Source organism: Volvox carteri (assembly GCF_000143455.1).
Source record: "Volvox carteri f. nagariensis unplaced genomic scaffold VOLCAscaffold_117, whole genome shotgun sequence".
Taxonomy (NCBI): domain Eukaryota; kingdom Viridiplantae; phylum Chlorophyta; class Chlorophyceae; order Chlamydomonadales; family Volvocaceae; genus Volvox; species Volvox carteri.
Window position 1 is genome coordinate 36,562 of NW_003307660.1, and position 15,014 is coordinate 51,575.

Genomic DNA, 15,014 nt, shown 5'->3' on the forward strand with positions numbered 1-15,014 from the left:
CTTTAATTGCATACGTATGTTGTGTTTATGGTTGTTTCTTCGCCAGTCTCGAGGGCTCCCAAAGTCCCAAGTCCAAGCGCTTCCCATCAACCGGGTATGCGTTCCAGCTCCAGCTCCAGCCCCAAGACCCAACCCCGGCTTCTCGTTACGTCACCCCCGCAGAACCTTCCTCGCGGCAAATCCGGCAAACTGACCGCCACAAAGGGCTTAGAGGAGCGCATGAAGCAGCCGGAGGTGTGCGGAACAAGCGGCCATGCCAAGGTGCGCGGGTGGATGGGTGGCGTTAATGCGGGTGCATGTGGCCGGAGTGGATATGCGGTAGGCACGGGTGCATGTGTTTCTGAGTGGAGGTGGTGAGGTTGGGTGAGTGAGTGGGTTGGATGGAAGGATTGGTCGCGGAGTTCGGGATCCCTTTTTCCCCGGGGCTGCAGATGACACCCCGCTACTCAAGAGCCCACCCGTATCAAGTCCGTTTTTTCCAGGTTGCTCGCGGAAACACTGCGCCCCTGCACAGGCCCTAGGTGCGCTCCACTGCGCCGGTGCGGTAGTGCGGCAGCTCCCCACCCGGCAAGCGGACGCATGTCGCCGGGCTGCCATGGCGCGTCGTATCTACCTGGATAAGCTGCCAAAGCTGCAGGTGAGGAGGGAAAGGGAGAGGGGAAAAAGGGGCAGGCAAGGGGGGGGCCCCCCGGCGCTTCAGACCCCCTCGCGGGGGCCCCCGGCGCTTCAAACCCCCTCTCTTCAACCTCGCTGGTCAGGACCCGAAGCGCACCTCTTGCCTCACTCTTCCTCGCACCTCACACCTCATTCTCTCGCCGCCCCGTTCTCTCGCGCCTCCCTCTCTCTTCCTCTCTCTCGCCTCTCTCTGTCTCTCACACCTCGCCTTCTCTGCCCACCTAGTCTGAGGGTCTGTTGCGACCACTCCTGGAGGTGGAGATGCCTCTGGTGCGTATACTGGCGGCCATGGAGGCCACCGGGGTGGCACTGGCGCCCCGGGTGCTCCGAGACCAGCGAGGGCCGCTGGAGGCCCGGCTGCGGCAGCTGGCGCATAAGGCCCATGTGGCAGCTGGTATGACATTTGACCTCAACAGCCCCAAGGTGTGCGTAGGTGTATATGTATATATATATGCTTGTATGTATGCCTGTATGTACGTATGCATGTGTACAGAGGGAAGTACGGAAAAAGTACGGGTGTGGGGATACGGCTGTGTGATATCTTGTATGCCGTGTCGTGTCGTGCTTAATCTCACACGCACACACGCACACACGCGCACACACACACACCTGTCTGTATGGTGGAGGATGGAAATGCAGCGGGTACGGATGGAGGTGGGTTGGGGAGTCCTGACATACGTTACGTACATCTCTAACCCCCTCTGGGTATCTCAGGTTCTTTGAATTGTTTGAATTGTTTGAATTGCTGAATTGTTTTCGACTAGCGTCAATAACAATAACGGCAATGGTGGCTCGCGCTCTTCTCAATTACTGCATGGACCTTTCGCCCCCCGATCCTCTTTCCCTTGCCCTTCCCATTTCCCCTTGCCCGTGTGAAACTCGTGAAACTGCGTGTAAAACTCCTTTCGTCTGGCCGCTGCAGGACGTGTCGGAGGTGCTGTTCCAGCATTTGAACCTGCAGCCGCCCCCCTGCGCTTTCACCAGCCACCACCAGAAACACCCCTCAACGAAGAANGAGGTGCGAACGCCTAGGGAAGGGTAGACTGGAGCGGGGGTTTTAGAGGGGGAGCGGGGGTTTTAGAGGAGGGAGCGGGGGTTTTAGAGGGAGTGGGGGTTTTAGGGGGAGTGAGGGAGTGTAGGTTCAAATGCTGGAACAGCACCTCCGACACGTCCTGCAGCGACCAGACGAAAGGAGTTTTATCACACGGGCAAGGGGAAATGGGAAGGGCCCCTCCTAGCCCCCTTAATAGGCCCTCCTTGTTCTGACCATCATTCCTAGCCATCTGCAAATCCTGCACATCCGTCACCCGTTGCCGGTCATCGGGCACTGCCTGGTGCATGTGTGTCTATACGTATCCATGTATGTGCATACGTATATTGTGACAAACTTACGTATGTAAGTATGTTATGTATGTGTGTATCAGGTTCTTGAGGAGCTCGAGGAGAGCACGCACCACCCCATTCTGCGGTACCTTCTGGACTACCGCTCCTTACACAAGCTGCTGACGGGCTTTGTGGAGACGTTGTACAGCACAGCCCGGGGGCAGTGGCTGCAGCAGCAACAGCAGCAGCAGCAGCAGCAACAACAACAGCATGGCAGTGGTGGGGCTGGAGGTGATGGTAAAGGCGGTGGGGAGCGGTCAGCGGTGCCCGAGGTGGTCAGGTGGGGGTTCGGGTGTCACCGCCGGGTGCAGCCTGTTGTTGTCCTGCATGTCATGCATGTTGTCCTGTCATGCATGTTGTCATGCATGTCATGGTGTATGCGGGTATGTCGTTACAGGGTGGTTAAGCTTCACCAGCGGCCCCCTTTCCCTTGGAGGCAGTTCCCTGCTCTCCCTTGCTAGGGGGGCACCCTAATCCGTTCACCCCATCCGACTTCAGAATGTATTTGTTGGGTTCAGCAACTCACCACCAGCATCCAACCAAATCTAGCGGATCAACGGCGCCTCAACTTAGTTTCTGGTCAGCTCGCAAGTTGATATTATCACGTCCTACACCGTCCATAGGATAGGGGGCCACCTCCCATTTCAACACTTCTCAAACACCCGAGAAGTCGGCAGGCGGATTTGAATCCGGACACTCCGGGAGCAGGGTATGTATGTATGCATGTATGTGTAGCTATGCTATGGGCCTCCCTGGCCTCTTCATCGTGCCTCATTCACACACACACATACACACACATACACACACAGAGAGGTTTGTTAACGGAGGTTTGTATCGCAGCTCAGATCATGAAATGACATACACTGCCATATCCCGTTCAGGTTGTGTGGCAGCTGGTTGCACACCGCCACGGCTACGGGCCGCTTGTCCATGGACGAGCCGAACTTACAGACCATTCCGCGACCCGTGGAGTACTGCTTCCAGCTGAGCCAGGAGGAATCCCCCCGTGCCACGACGGAGATGGCGGTGGGGGTGGCGGGTGCGGAGGGCCAAGTACCACCGCTGCAACCGCTACAACCTGCACAAGGGGATGGCGGGGAGGAGGCAGGCGGTGGCGGCGGTGGTGGTGGATGTCGTACGGTCGTACGGATGCATTTTAACCTACGAAATGCGTTCGTGGCACCGCCGGGGTGAGAGCTCCGTGGGGGAGGGGGGGAAGGAGGGGGAGGAGGGCTGAAGAGAGGGGGGAAAAGGGGATTTCGGGTTTTTCCCAGTTTCCTCTTTTTCCCGCGTGCCCTCAGTGGACCCTTAGTACGTATCGCACTAAGTACATACACTCCTATCTGGGTCGCCGTCGGGTGCTGCCGCTCTTCCCTCTCTCTGCCCCTCCTCGCTATCCTCTCCCTGACTGAACCCCTCCCCTCCCCTCCCCTCCCACCACCCCGGGTGGTGGGGTGGTGGGATGATGGACCACCCCATCACCTGCGGCTGTCGGTATCCGGATGTCTGGATCTCGACCTTCCCCCGAAACACGCCATACTCTTAACTGAAAACAAACCTCACCACACACCACCCATCCCGCCAGCCACGTCATTCTGACAGCGGACTACAAGCAAATTGAGCTGCGTCTGATGGCGCACTTCTCCGGGGACAGTGCGCTGTGTGACCTGCTCCGGAACCCAGCCCAGGACCCCTTCACGCTGCTGGCGGCGGAGTGGAAGAGGTTGTCCGTGGAGCAGGTAGGCGGGCGGGGGAAGGGGTGGGGGACGGGGGACGTGGGGGGGAAGAGCAGAGCGGGTACCGTGGGTCTTCCGTGACGGGAAATGGCACCCCCGCTGCTGTTTCAACTGGAGTCGGAATTCGCCAATGAAACCCAGCTATTTTGGAAGTCGAGGAAATCGACTTGAGGAAGTCGACTAGTTGCGACTTCCTCAATGGGCATATAAGAAGAATTCCATAGGAAAAACCCGCAACTTGTGGCAAAGTTTCGAAAATTTCCTGTAAGAACATTTTCTTTGTTGGTGTGGGGGGGCTGCCCGGGGCCCCTGCTCGAGACCGTTAGTCAGTTAGCGGCCCCCTCCCGATTGGCAACCGGGAGGGGGTTGGCGGCGGACAGGATGACAGAGGTTCCATTGGCAGAGCCCCAACCTCCCTGCGGCCATGCTCCAGCCCCATCTAGTCCCCCTGCCGCCACTCTTGCCCTGGCAGCAGCTTCACTTGTTCGTGGTTCGCCTTTTCCCCCCTCCCGCCCTACCGGCCCCAAAATCCAGGTGACGCCCGAGGTGCGCGTGCAGGCCAAACGCCTAGCTTACGGCATGCTGTACGGCATGGGTACGAGCACGCTGGCTGCGGAGTTGGGTGTGTCTGTGCATGAGGCTGCGGAGTTGTCGGACAACTTCCGTAGAGCCATTCCCGGCGTGGACAGATGGATGAAGGAGGTGCGTGTGTGGGGGTGGGTGGGTGGGTGGATGTGCGTGTGTGTATGTATGTATGTATGCGTGCTGGTAAGGGGCCGCGGGGAAATAGGTCCAAGCACACGTGAGGAGATCCACCATCGCGAATTTGTGTGTACATGGAGACTGCTTTGCGTGTGTCGTACACTGTGCTGCACTATTGTCTAATAATGTACGTGGCAGATGTACGTACACACATGTATGCATATGCATGCATACATACATACATACACGTACACATGCAAGTACAGACCACATTACACTTCTGAGACGAAGACCTTCAATTGGAGGCCGGGGCATTTCCAATTTGCGTTGGTTGGCTTTGTGAGGGGCTTTGGCATCATGATCATCATGATCGTCACCTGATTCACCCCACCCCTCTACTCCGCTACCCCTCCATGCACCCCCCCCCCGTGCACACCGCGCCCAGGTAGTTGAGCAGTGTCGGAGTTGTGGCTACATTGTGACGCTGATGGGCCGTCGTCGCTACTTCCCCCGGATCAACGAACGGAGCTGTAAGGAGGCGCGGAGTCAGCGGGCGCAGGTGCAGGGGTGGCTGACGGGGTCGGGCAGGCCGGGGTGGGAGACAGGGGTGGGAGACAGGGGTGGGAGACAGGGGTGAGACTCAGTGAGGGCCTGGGACGCATTCCGGCCACTTCGGGAAAATGTCCTCCCTCCATCAGGCCCTCGTAACCATTTTCTCTCTCTCTCTCTCTTTTTCCACAAACAGATATATACACTCTCACATACAAGTTCTCCAAACTTACTTGTTGCGGCTTAGTTCATTTTAAAGCACAAATCCTTCCCTGGACTCTGTTTCCTCTGCTGGTGGCGCTGGTGGTGCTGGTGGTGCTGCCTATTCTGTGTTTCAGTCTGAGCGCCAGGCCATCAACAGTGTGTGCCAGGGCAGTGCGGCGGACCTGGTCAAGGCGGCCATGATCAGCCTGACACGGAGGATACGGGAGGAGGGCTGGGCAGGCAGGGCGAGATTGGTGCTCATGGTGGGTGCTGGTGGGGATGCAAGTGGCGGCGGTGTTGGGGGTGTGCGTGGTGGGATCGAGCAGGGCGGGGAGTGTGACCCTTTCCGAGGAGAGGGTGTGGGTGAGGAGAAGGGTGGTGTGTGTGCGTGTGTGTGTTTTAATTATATGTTGATATGTACGCGCTTTATTTCTTTTAGCCATGGATTAAAAGTGCGGGGGTCATGTAAGTAAGGCAGATGTCTTGCTTTCACAACACCAGAACTAAATACCTGTCTGTCTCTTTGTCTGCCTCTTTGTCTGTCTGTTTGCCTGTCTGTACAGGATGAGTAAGCCCACCCACCGAGGGTGGGTGGGCTCGACTTAATCTGACCCTCACACGTCGGTGACCAATTAATAGCGCATGTACGACAACCCGTACGGCATATACGATGCGTTTCTTATGTTTCCGCCATGCACACGCTGCAGGTACACGACGAGCTGGTTCTTGAGGTTGAGACGGGGTTGCTGCCGGCTATGGCTGCACTCACTCGTGATGTGTTGGAAGGGGAGGTGCGGCTGCGGGTGCCCACCCCAGTGAAGCTGAGCGCCGGGCCCTCCTGGGGCCAGTTGACCGAGTACGAGCCGCCTCAGCAGTCGCCAACGCACTTGCTGCTGCCACTGCCGGCCGTCCACATCCCGGCGGTGGCGGCAGCGGCGGGGACGGCGCAACCGTTGCCGCCACAAAAGCTATAGCCGCAGCTGCAGCAACACCACCTGTAGAAGCAACCGAGCGTTTCATAATGGGAATTTTGAAAAATAGCCTAATTAGGTCCTAGGTGTCAGGGGATATCTTGGTCTGTGGTGGTTAGTAGGAGCAGTAGCAGTAGCAGCGGCGGCGGCAGTGCCTGTGTTGGGGCCAGAGTGGCGAAAATTGCAGCAACAGCAGCCGTAGCGAATATGTGACAGGTGCAGCAGTTACGGCAAAAGCATCATCATCATCATCATCATTTTTATCATTAACATCAGCAGCAGCCGTAGCGAATATGTGACAGGTGCAGCAGTTACGGCAAAAGCATCATCATCATCATCATCATTTTTATCATTAACATCAGCAGCAGCAGTAGCGAATATGTGACAGGTGCAGCAGTTACGGCAAAAGCATCATCATCATCATCATCATTTTTATCATTAACATCAGCAGCAGCCGTAGCGAATATGTGACAGGTGCAGCAGTTACGGCAAAAGCATCATCATCATCATCATCATTTTTATCATTAACATCAGCAGCAGCCGTAGCGAATATGTGACAGGTGCAGCAGTTACGGCAAAAGCATCATCATCATCATCATCATTTTTATCATTAACATCAGCAGCAGCCGTAGCGAATATGTGACAGGTGCAGCAGTTACGGCAAAAGCATCATCATCATCATCATCATTTTTATCATTAACATCAGCAGCAGCCGTAGCGAATATGTGACAGGTGCAGCAGTTACGGCAAAAGCATCATCATCATCATCATCATTTTTATCATTAACATCAGCAGCAGCAGTAGCGGCAGCAGTAGAGTCATACGAGAGTGAAGTGCAGGGGGGTTAAGAGCACCTTCATGGTCGACGGTAGCAAAGCGCTGTTTTATGACACACGGGTCCTTATACACGTACTTCATTTTATTTTGACACATAGGCGCATGTAAGTAGAAGTACGCGTGTATGCATTGGTACTTTTTTTTGGTGTATTACGAGTGGGACAGGGGGGCATATTTCATCACCCGTGGCCGCTACCCGGCGAAACCCTGCCTTCCCCGGTGTTATTTCGGGGCACCCTCATCCAGTCATCCCCCAACACCGGCATGCAACGGAATCTGCAAGGCCAATGGCGGCTCAATTCCGTTTCTGGTCATCTCGCAGATGAACATGACTCTTCTATCTACGATTTATCATACCACACAGAACCATCCACCATTACCACATTGTACTACGCCATACGAACTGGAAGTCCAAGGCGGTTCGATCCTGCCTTCTAGGATCCCTCCATCAACTGTGACCTCAACTCCACATCTTAGCAGCTAGCCATAATCTCACGCTCCCGACAATATGTTCAAATGGCCCAGACGCCTCCCACCCTTTAACAAAGAGAGGAGCCTTCTATCGTGATAATTTAATCATCATCCAATATAAAGTTCATGGCCTCCCAACCTTGACAGGGGCACATGTATCGTCGACATCCCGAAGAGATAGGGGAATGTACTATTATATTGATCTTCTGACGATATATCGGCATTCTTAGACATTATATCATATCGATGTCGTCGTTTAGGTTAATGATGGCTATCGAAGACGATGGGACTCGAACCCACAACCCTCAGATCCGAAGTCTGATGCGCTATCCATTGCGCCACGTCTCCTTGTATGTAATAAGGCATGTTACATTCGGTAAAAGACCCAGTATGCACTCGTCAAAGGCCACCACACGTATTTGTGTTCTACTTGATGCGTGATTGCACATTCAAGTACGGATGTCGTCGGAGTGCGTGGAACCGGTGGTGGTGGTGGTGGTGAATGGATAAGTGATCGAGCGGGGCGTGGATCCCTCTGAGGGTGTTTTCCGTTGAGGCGTGGGAGTTCATGGGGGAATGTAAGCGGCCGCATGTGTGCATAGGGGGAAAAGGGGGCACGGCAATAGATATGCCGACGTGTGATTGCAGCGCAACAACGGCTGTGGTTACGTAGTGGTGATAGTCATGGTGGTGTGGCGATGACGATTCTTTTTTTTGGAGGGTGCAAAATGGAACAAGATGTTGAGGGTGTGGATGGGAGAACGAGCCAGCGTGTGGCCGTTAGGGTACCTGTTTAGCAGCGGTGGCGCGGGTAGAAGCAGGCAGCTCTGGGGACTTTGGCCCCACCGTTTATTGTCGAATTGTGCGAGCATGTTACTGTGCAGATTACTTTTTCGATACTTCCGGGAATTCGAGTCACAGTGGTTACTGTGACATCGTGAGTGGGATATACGCGTGTAGCGGAGCTTTCAGGTGCCGAAGCAATCTGCGGTTTGCGGTGTTACCCTGCGAAGGGTGTCTTTATGCCCTCATTACTACAGCGCATCATGGCTGCGCACATAGCGGCAGCAGTAAATCCTGTGGTCATTATTTGCGTGAAACTGAAAGAACTAGAAGTCGGCTAATAAGTATTCATGGGTACTCCCGCATTTCACAACGTTTATCCCGCGTTCAGCGAATCGCAAGCTTATGCAGTTTAGGCTTTGCTGTTGGGCATTGGCGGCTAACAGAGCGCGCAAGGGACGGCGTTATATACCTAGGGAGGAGCGAGTATGCCTCTGCTGCGGCACTGATAGCCATATCCAGGATGAAAAGCACATTCTGCTGGACTGCCTGGTGTACGACAAAATCAGGTCTGACACGGATTTCCCACGCTTCGAGCATATGAAGGACGCTATGAAGTGGGAACCTGAACGTCTGGCAAGGATGCTGGAACGTATATTGTCCCACCGCAACCCTATCGTTCCCTTTGGTCGTTAGTATCCTTCATCACTTGTTTCGTTTGAAGTGCGAGGAAGGATGGTGCTTTTAGGCGATCTGGCAGCCCTTGCGCCCTCGGCTCGTATTGGGCGGTTTGCAGGTACGGGGAACGCACCCACGACCAGTAACACACACACACACACATACACACACATACACACACATAAATATGCATACGTACCCTGTGCTTATGTTGTTAGGGGAGTACAAGGGTGACGGACACATATGTATGTTGTGTACGTGTCCTTTTTTTTACTAAAACTCAAAAATGGCATGAGCGTTTTATGGGTTTTGTGGGTTATTTCCAACGATTTAGAATTTGGAGCTACTGCTGTGTCGTCTGGCCTTCTGCTAGTAGGTAGTGGGATGGTATTCGCCCTCGCAGAGGTTCTAATTATTGACCGCACAGACTAGCAAACCATGGATTCCCTTTACCACTGGCTATCGTAGTATCAGGCCGCGAAATGGGTGGTGCTACGAAGCAGGGAAGGGAATGTGCTGCTTTGCTTCATTCGTAGGTGTCCTCTATTGCCGTGTGGTCGGTCCAGGCTCCCTAAATCCACCTTGATCGCCTTCTTGGTGTGGTAAAGAGTGCTACCAACATGTTGTTGTGCGGCTGGCTGGTTTACCCCTACCTAAAAGGTAAACCAGCCAGCCGCACAACAACATTTTGGTTGAGCTAGCTTTGCAGGTGTTTTGACGGCGCTCCTGCGCGGTCTGGTTGATGCAAACAACGGTGTACGGCACCATGAGGGGTTCCATGAGATGGGATGAGAGGGCTCCGGAGCGGGGTAGCAGTGCGTCCTGAGGAGGAGAGGGCAAGAAGAGGGAGGGATTCCATGGGGGTGCCTTCACAACGTGTGCCCTCACCTTCGCCATCTTTCTCACCCTTCAGAAAAACGCTACTGCTGTACCATTTTACCATTGGACCAACGTAATAGCAGAGATATACATTCTTACATCATCCTTTCAGTTTTTCTTGAGCGTCAAACATAATTATCATTTCGGCCGTACCATCATTGCGAGCGTCATGTCCGCATCTTCAATCATCATCCTGCATCGTCGCCGTGCAGGAACGCAACGAATTCATTCCCAGCATTCCCGATCCGACCAACAGCCGGTAAAACACCAGCCACGCATTACAAACGGACCGACTGTCGCCAGCGACATGCAACAGAACACGGCGCGGCAAAGTTTCCTTAAGACCACAAATCGGTCACAGCCTTGGCCCACTTCCTGGCCCTTCCTGCACAAGCTACTCTCGACGCAGCACCAACCTAAACCGACCAAAAACTTGGGGCTCAACACGGCATCCAAACATCGTAGGCTCTGGACTGAACGCATCAAATCAAACATTACGGTGCATTCGAATTTGTCGGAGAGGAAAAATATATTAAATACAGTATTATTATCGCAGCGCCGCGCCGGAAAACGCGCCTTCCTCACACATCTCTCTTAATAGCCTCCCCGAGGCGTCCACTCATCATCGCACACCGCATAGGTCGTCCAGTGGCCCCCCTCCATCCACACATACATCACTCAGCGCGAGTCGTCGTCGCCTCCGCCGCCCCCACCACTACCTCCCCATCGGCAGCCACCGCCTACTCCGCTGCCGCCACCACAACATCTGTCCCCGCGCCACCGTCCTCTTTAATCGCCGCCGCAGCAGTATCTGGCAGCTGCGCCACTGCCACTGCCTCAGCAGCAGCAGCTGCGGCCGCAGTCGTCGCCGCCGCCATCATCCCCACCGGTTCCTGGACCCCCGGCGCCGCCGCAGTGCCGGCGGCCACGTCGCCACCACCACACGTGGGCTGTCCGGCCATGACCTTATCGAGCCAGGGCAGCAGCTCCCCGTGAACCAGGTCGGGCTTGTCATCGTGGAGGCAGTGGCCCACATCTGACCGGAAGTTAGCAGTTGGAGAAGCAGCGCAGTTGGACGTGTATGTATGTATGCATGTATGTATGTATGGCTTAGATTACACTGTGGGCCGCGAGAGCCGGGGGCCGAAGCCGAAACATGGTTTGTATGTATGTATGCATGCATGTATGTGTATGCACGGATTTTGTGACGGGAAGGAAACGGCGTATTTAGGGAAAAAGGTGGCGGTGGACATGCAGCAGCAGCAGCAGCAGCACATGATGATGGTGATGGTGATGCAACGGAGCGCGAGGAGTGGTAGTGTGTCGGGAAGGGGGCGACGCCGCCCTGGCCGTCTTTGCAGGACCAGAACCTCCGGGGAGGGGTTTATAGACCCGGCTAGGGTAGGGCTGGGGTGGGGGTGCGGGTGGGGGTGAGGAGCCAGGCCGGCCGGTCAGTGTGCATGAAGCCTTATCATTAGCCATACAGAACGTTTCCAACGCATGCTTCCATTTACTTCGCTCATACACACACAGACACACACACACACACACGCGCGCGCGCAGGAGGAAGTCGGGGCACTTGTTGCGACAGACTGTACCATCTGCAGCTTTACTACTCACCCTCCAGCATCTTGAAGGTGGTTTCGGGGCGGCAGCCGGGCAGCGCCTGCAGGAAGCGGCCCAGGGGTCCGTCTACCGGCGTGATGGTGTCCTTGTCCCCCCACAGCACCAGCAGCGGCCCCTTCACATCCGGCATCAGGTTCCAGGGCTTAGGTCCCGGGGGCCCTGAGAAGGCGGGAGGGAAGGCGGGAGGGAAGGGACCCCATGACCGCACAAGTAAGAGAAATGGTTCACATTGTGTGCACGTCCAGGGAGGCGTGTTTGCGTGTGTTTTGTGTTTGTGTGTGTTTTGTGTGTGTGTCTCGGAATGACTTTCGACCTTAAGACCGCCGCCAATCAATGACGCCCCCGTCCAACACACACAAAAATGTGCCCCGACTTGAGATGCCCTTCTCCCCCTTCTCCCCCTCCGGCCCCTCCTGTCCCGCACACACCCCCGCACCGGTGATGACGCTCACGAACACCTCCCTCGCCCCCGGGTCACAGCTCGGTGCGAACACCTCCTCCACCAGCTCTTCATCCACGTGGGCGGGGTTGCGGTACACCCCCTCCCGGAGGACCTGGCGGATGTTGTCCCGGCTCCTACGCGTGTTGTTGGGTGGGCCACCCCCCGGGGGGGGCGGTAGGAACCGGGAACCAGGGGGGCCATCAACGAGGAACATCAGCGCCACAACAGGGGCATGAGCACCAATACCTAACCAATACCTAACCATAACCACCATTATTGTAGCCGTGGGAGCCGTGCAAAACCGTCAACGTGCAAAACCGTCAACAACAACGACAACAACACAGCGTCGAAAGCGCCAGGTGCAGCAGCAGCAGCAACAACAGCGGTAGCGGTGGCAGCAGCAGTAGCAGTTGCAGCAGCAGCAGCACCGGCATCAACACAGGAGGCAGGAACAAGCAAGAGGAGGAGATAGTCCTAGCTATCGAACACCACTGCATTCCAAATCTGAATGTCGGCATGCGAACGCGGACTACACCGTTCAACTACACCGCTCTGGGGGGGGGAAAAGAGCTTCTGAAGGTGTTCTACCTCCCCTTTCCCCTTCCGTCCCCCTAGGTACAGGCCACCTCCTAATCACCTCCATCTCCAGCGCCCCCACCACGGGGGTAACCGGAACCCCACTCAACACGTCACTTCCCTTCACACCTTTCCCCTCCCTTTCCCACCACCTCCCCCACCCCGGCCCCCTCCTTCACAGCGTCATGACTCCATTTCCTCCTTTTCCCCTCTTACCCCAGCCCCTCTTACCTGACGTTGTTGAAGAGCGCCGCACTGACCGCGGGAATGGATAGCAGGAAGTCAATGAACAGCAGCAGCGGGTACAGCGCCAGGATGCGCCAGTCGCCCAGCACACCCTTGTTGTTCATGGCGCCGGCGGAATTGAGCAATACGGTGCCGCGGACGGAGCTGGGCTGCGAGGCGGCGTTCACCTGGCCCGCGGGAAGGGGAAGGGGAAAGACGAACCACTAACGAGTGAAGCTGCTGCCAGGGCAAGAGTGTACCAGATGTAGAACTGACCGAAAGGCGGAAGGGCAGGGGGAGAGGAGGAGAGGCGGGAAGAGGGCAGGAGGCGAGAGAGGGGCGGCGCATTGTGGGTCAGCCGCCGAGGCGGTCGCGGCCGCGCACAAGTGACACAAGCGCCGGGAAAACTGCGACTAAGAATATACTCGCAGGGGGCCCCTCACCGCCGTCATCTCCCTCTGGCCAACAGCTTGTTGCGCAACTTCCGAACGTACAGAGCACACAGCAGCTCTGTGGCCACAACATCACGATTAACAAACGTACATACACACACACACGCACACCACACAGCTGTTGGGCCCCCAGCGCCCGGGGCCTTGCAAAGCAAAAGTCACCGGTAGAAGCTTCCGCGCAGCCTTCACCCTTCCCTCCGTCCCTCCCTTACCTTACCTCACCTACCCCCCCTGCCTATGAGAGCCCCTGTGCAGGTAAGGGCAATGCGCTGGTGGGCAACCCCTCCACCCTCCACCGGAACGCTGGCGCCTTGGTCCGATTGTACCCTCGGCCTCGGCGAAACCCGCTCGTCTTCCCTCCTCTCCCCCTCCCAGCCCTCAACTTCCTATTCCCGGGCCCCCCAACACACTATCTCTATCTCTCGGGGGCCACGGAAGCCGCAGGTGGCTGCTACTGCTGCTACTGCTGCTGCTACCACTGCTGCTGTTACTGCAGCTGCTGCTACCACTGCTACTGCTGCTGTTGCAACCCACCATGAGACACGCCAGCGCTCCGATGGAGTTACCCATCAGCACCGCCGGCTTGCCGCCTAGGAACTCGGAGTTGAAGTCCAGCAGCAGGTCCCTCCATAACTCCATACTGGGATATCATATGTAGCCGTTAGCGGCCGCCGTCACCATCATGATCATCATCATGATCACCGTCATCATCACCATCATCATCATCACAAGCAGCAGCACCGCCATCAGCAGCACCGGCACCCATACCGCCATCATACAGTGAAGAAGGGAGGAGAGGGAAATGGAGGTCATTGTGGCCAAATCGGGTACGCCATTCGGCGGGAAGAAGAACAGGGGGCCCAGCATGGATCCGGCATTGAGGAGGAGCAGACCGGGACGGAGGCAGGGCAGAGCCCAAGATGGGCAAGATGTGAGGAAGAGCGAGAGTGACGGTCGAGAGAAGAGAATTCAAAGGGTGGGTGGCAAAAAACGCACCTGTACTGCAGGATGGGCTTAGAGGACTTTCCAAATCCAAGCAGGTCGATAGCATACACCTTGTACTTCTCCGCCAGGACCGGAATGTTGCGGCGATAGTGGAAGGACGAGAGGCCGAAGCCATGCACGAGGACGATGGGTTCGCCACACCCAGCTGTCTTGTAATGGATCGTGTGTCCGCGCCATTTCCAAGTATGCGAAGACCAACCGTACTTATCGCCGGAGCTCGCGGACGCAGACTCAGCCCCTTCAGCGCTGCGCGAGACGGTGGATGGTGCTGCGAAAGGGTTAACGCCCGTGTCTGCAGCTGCACGAGCGCAAAGCCTAAGAGAGCGAACTGTTCGATAAGATTGCAATCGGGGTGTAATAGGTTTGGATAGACTCGAGGAAGCTTCGCTACGGACGCGGGGTGGGGCATGATGTTGTAGTATCATCCTTACGTGGTCACGAGTTCAATAAAGCAGTAAGCTTCACCGTGAAATCACAGCACCACACACGCTTTGATCAAATGCACAGCGACAAACATCTATTACTCGCGGTCTTGCCATCCTCTCGTTTTTTCAGGATCCAATATACGGCTCAACCCAATGAAACGCAGCTAGGTGGGATTCAACCTGCCAAGTTTCGCAGCAAACCTCAAATAGACTGCTTAGCATAGCTCATTCCTTTTCCATTTTCCCCTCTGTTCTCACCTCAGCTGTCTGTCTTATTGCACAACAACAAATACGATTCCTTTTCCTTCTTTTTTCTATCAGCGTGTTTCCTCTTATTGTATAAACACGGACCTTAAGCCTTCATGAAGGAATCGAGGGCGCGAAGCACCAGCACC

General features: G+C 55.8%; 2 protein-coding genes across 2 annotated transcripts in view; one reads left to right on the plus strand and one right to left on the minus strand.

Moving 5' to 3' along the window:
- VOLCADRAFT_108435 (uncharacterized protein) overlaps positions 1–10,649 on the plus strand; it is a gene marked incomplete at its 5' end in the record, with an annotated part of 27,554 nt that extends 16,905 nt beyond the window's left edge. The window contains 12 exons of the mRNA XM_002958980.1: positions 163–261; positions 515–637; positions 901–1,098; positions 1,598–1,693; positions 2,100–2,221; positions 2,940–3,248; positions 3,644–3,797; positions 4,329–4,496; positions 4,942–5,055; positions 5,384–5,512; positions 5,957–6,040; positions 10,081–10,649. Of these exons, the coding sequence (XP_002959026.1) occupies positions 163–261; positions 515–637; positions 901–1,098; positions 1,598–1,693; positions 2,100–2,221; positions 2,940–3,248; positions 3,644–3,797; positions 4,329–4,496; positions 4,942–5,055; positions 5,384–5,512; positions 5,957–6,040; positions 10,081–10,131 (1,647 nt within the window). The 3' untranslated portion in view covers positions 10,132–10,649. The remainder of the gene's footprint in view (positions 1–162; positions 262–514; positions 638–900; positions 1,099–1,597; positions 1,694–2,099; positions 2,222–2,939; positions 3,249–3,643; positions 3,798–4,328; positions 4,497–4,941; positions 5,056–5,383; positions 5,513–5,956; positions 6,041–10,080) is intronic.
- Positions 10,609–14,711, minus strand: VOLCADRAFT_108436 (uncharacterized protein; the record flags this gene model as incomplete). Its single annotated transcript, XM_002958992.1, has 7 exons — positions 10,609–10,904; positions 11,489–11,653; positions 11,931–12,070; positions 12,744–12,925; positions 13,724–13,829; positions 14,186–14,440; positions 14,683–14,711. 7 exons carry the CDS (start codon positions 14,709–14,711, stop codon positions 10,609–10,611), a joined length of 1,173 nt encoding a protein of 390 aa, XP_002959038.1.
- Between the last annotated feature and the right edge of the window lie 303 nt (positions 14,712–15,014).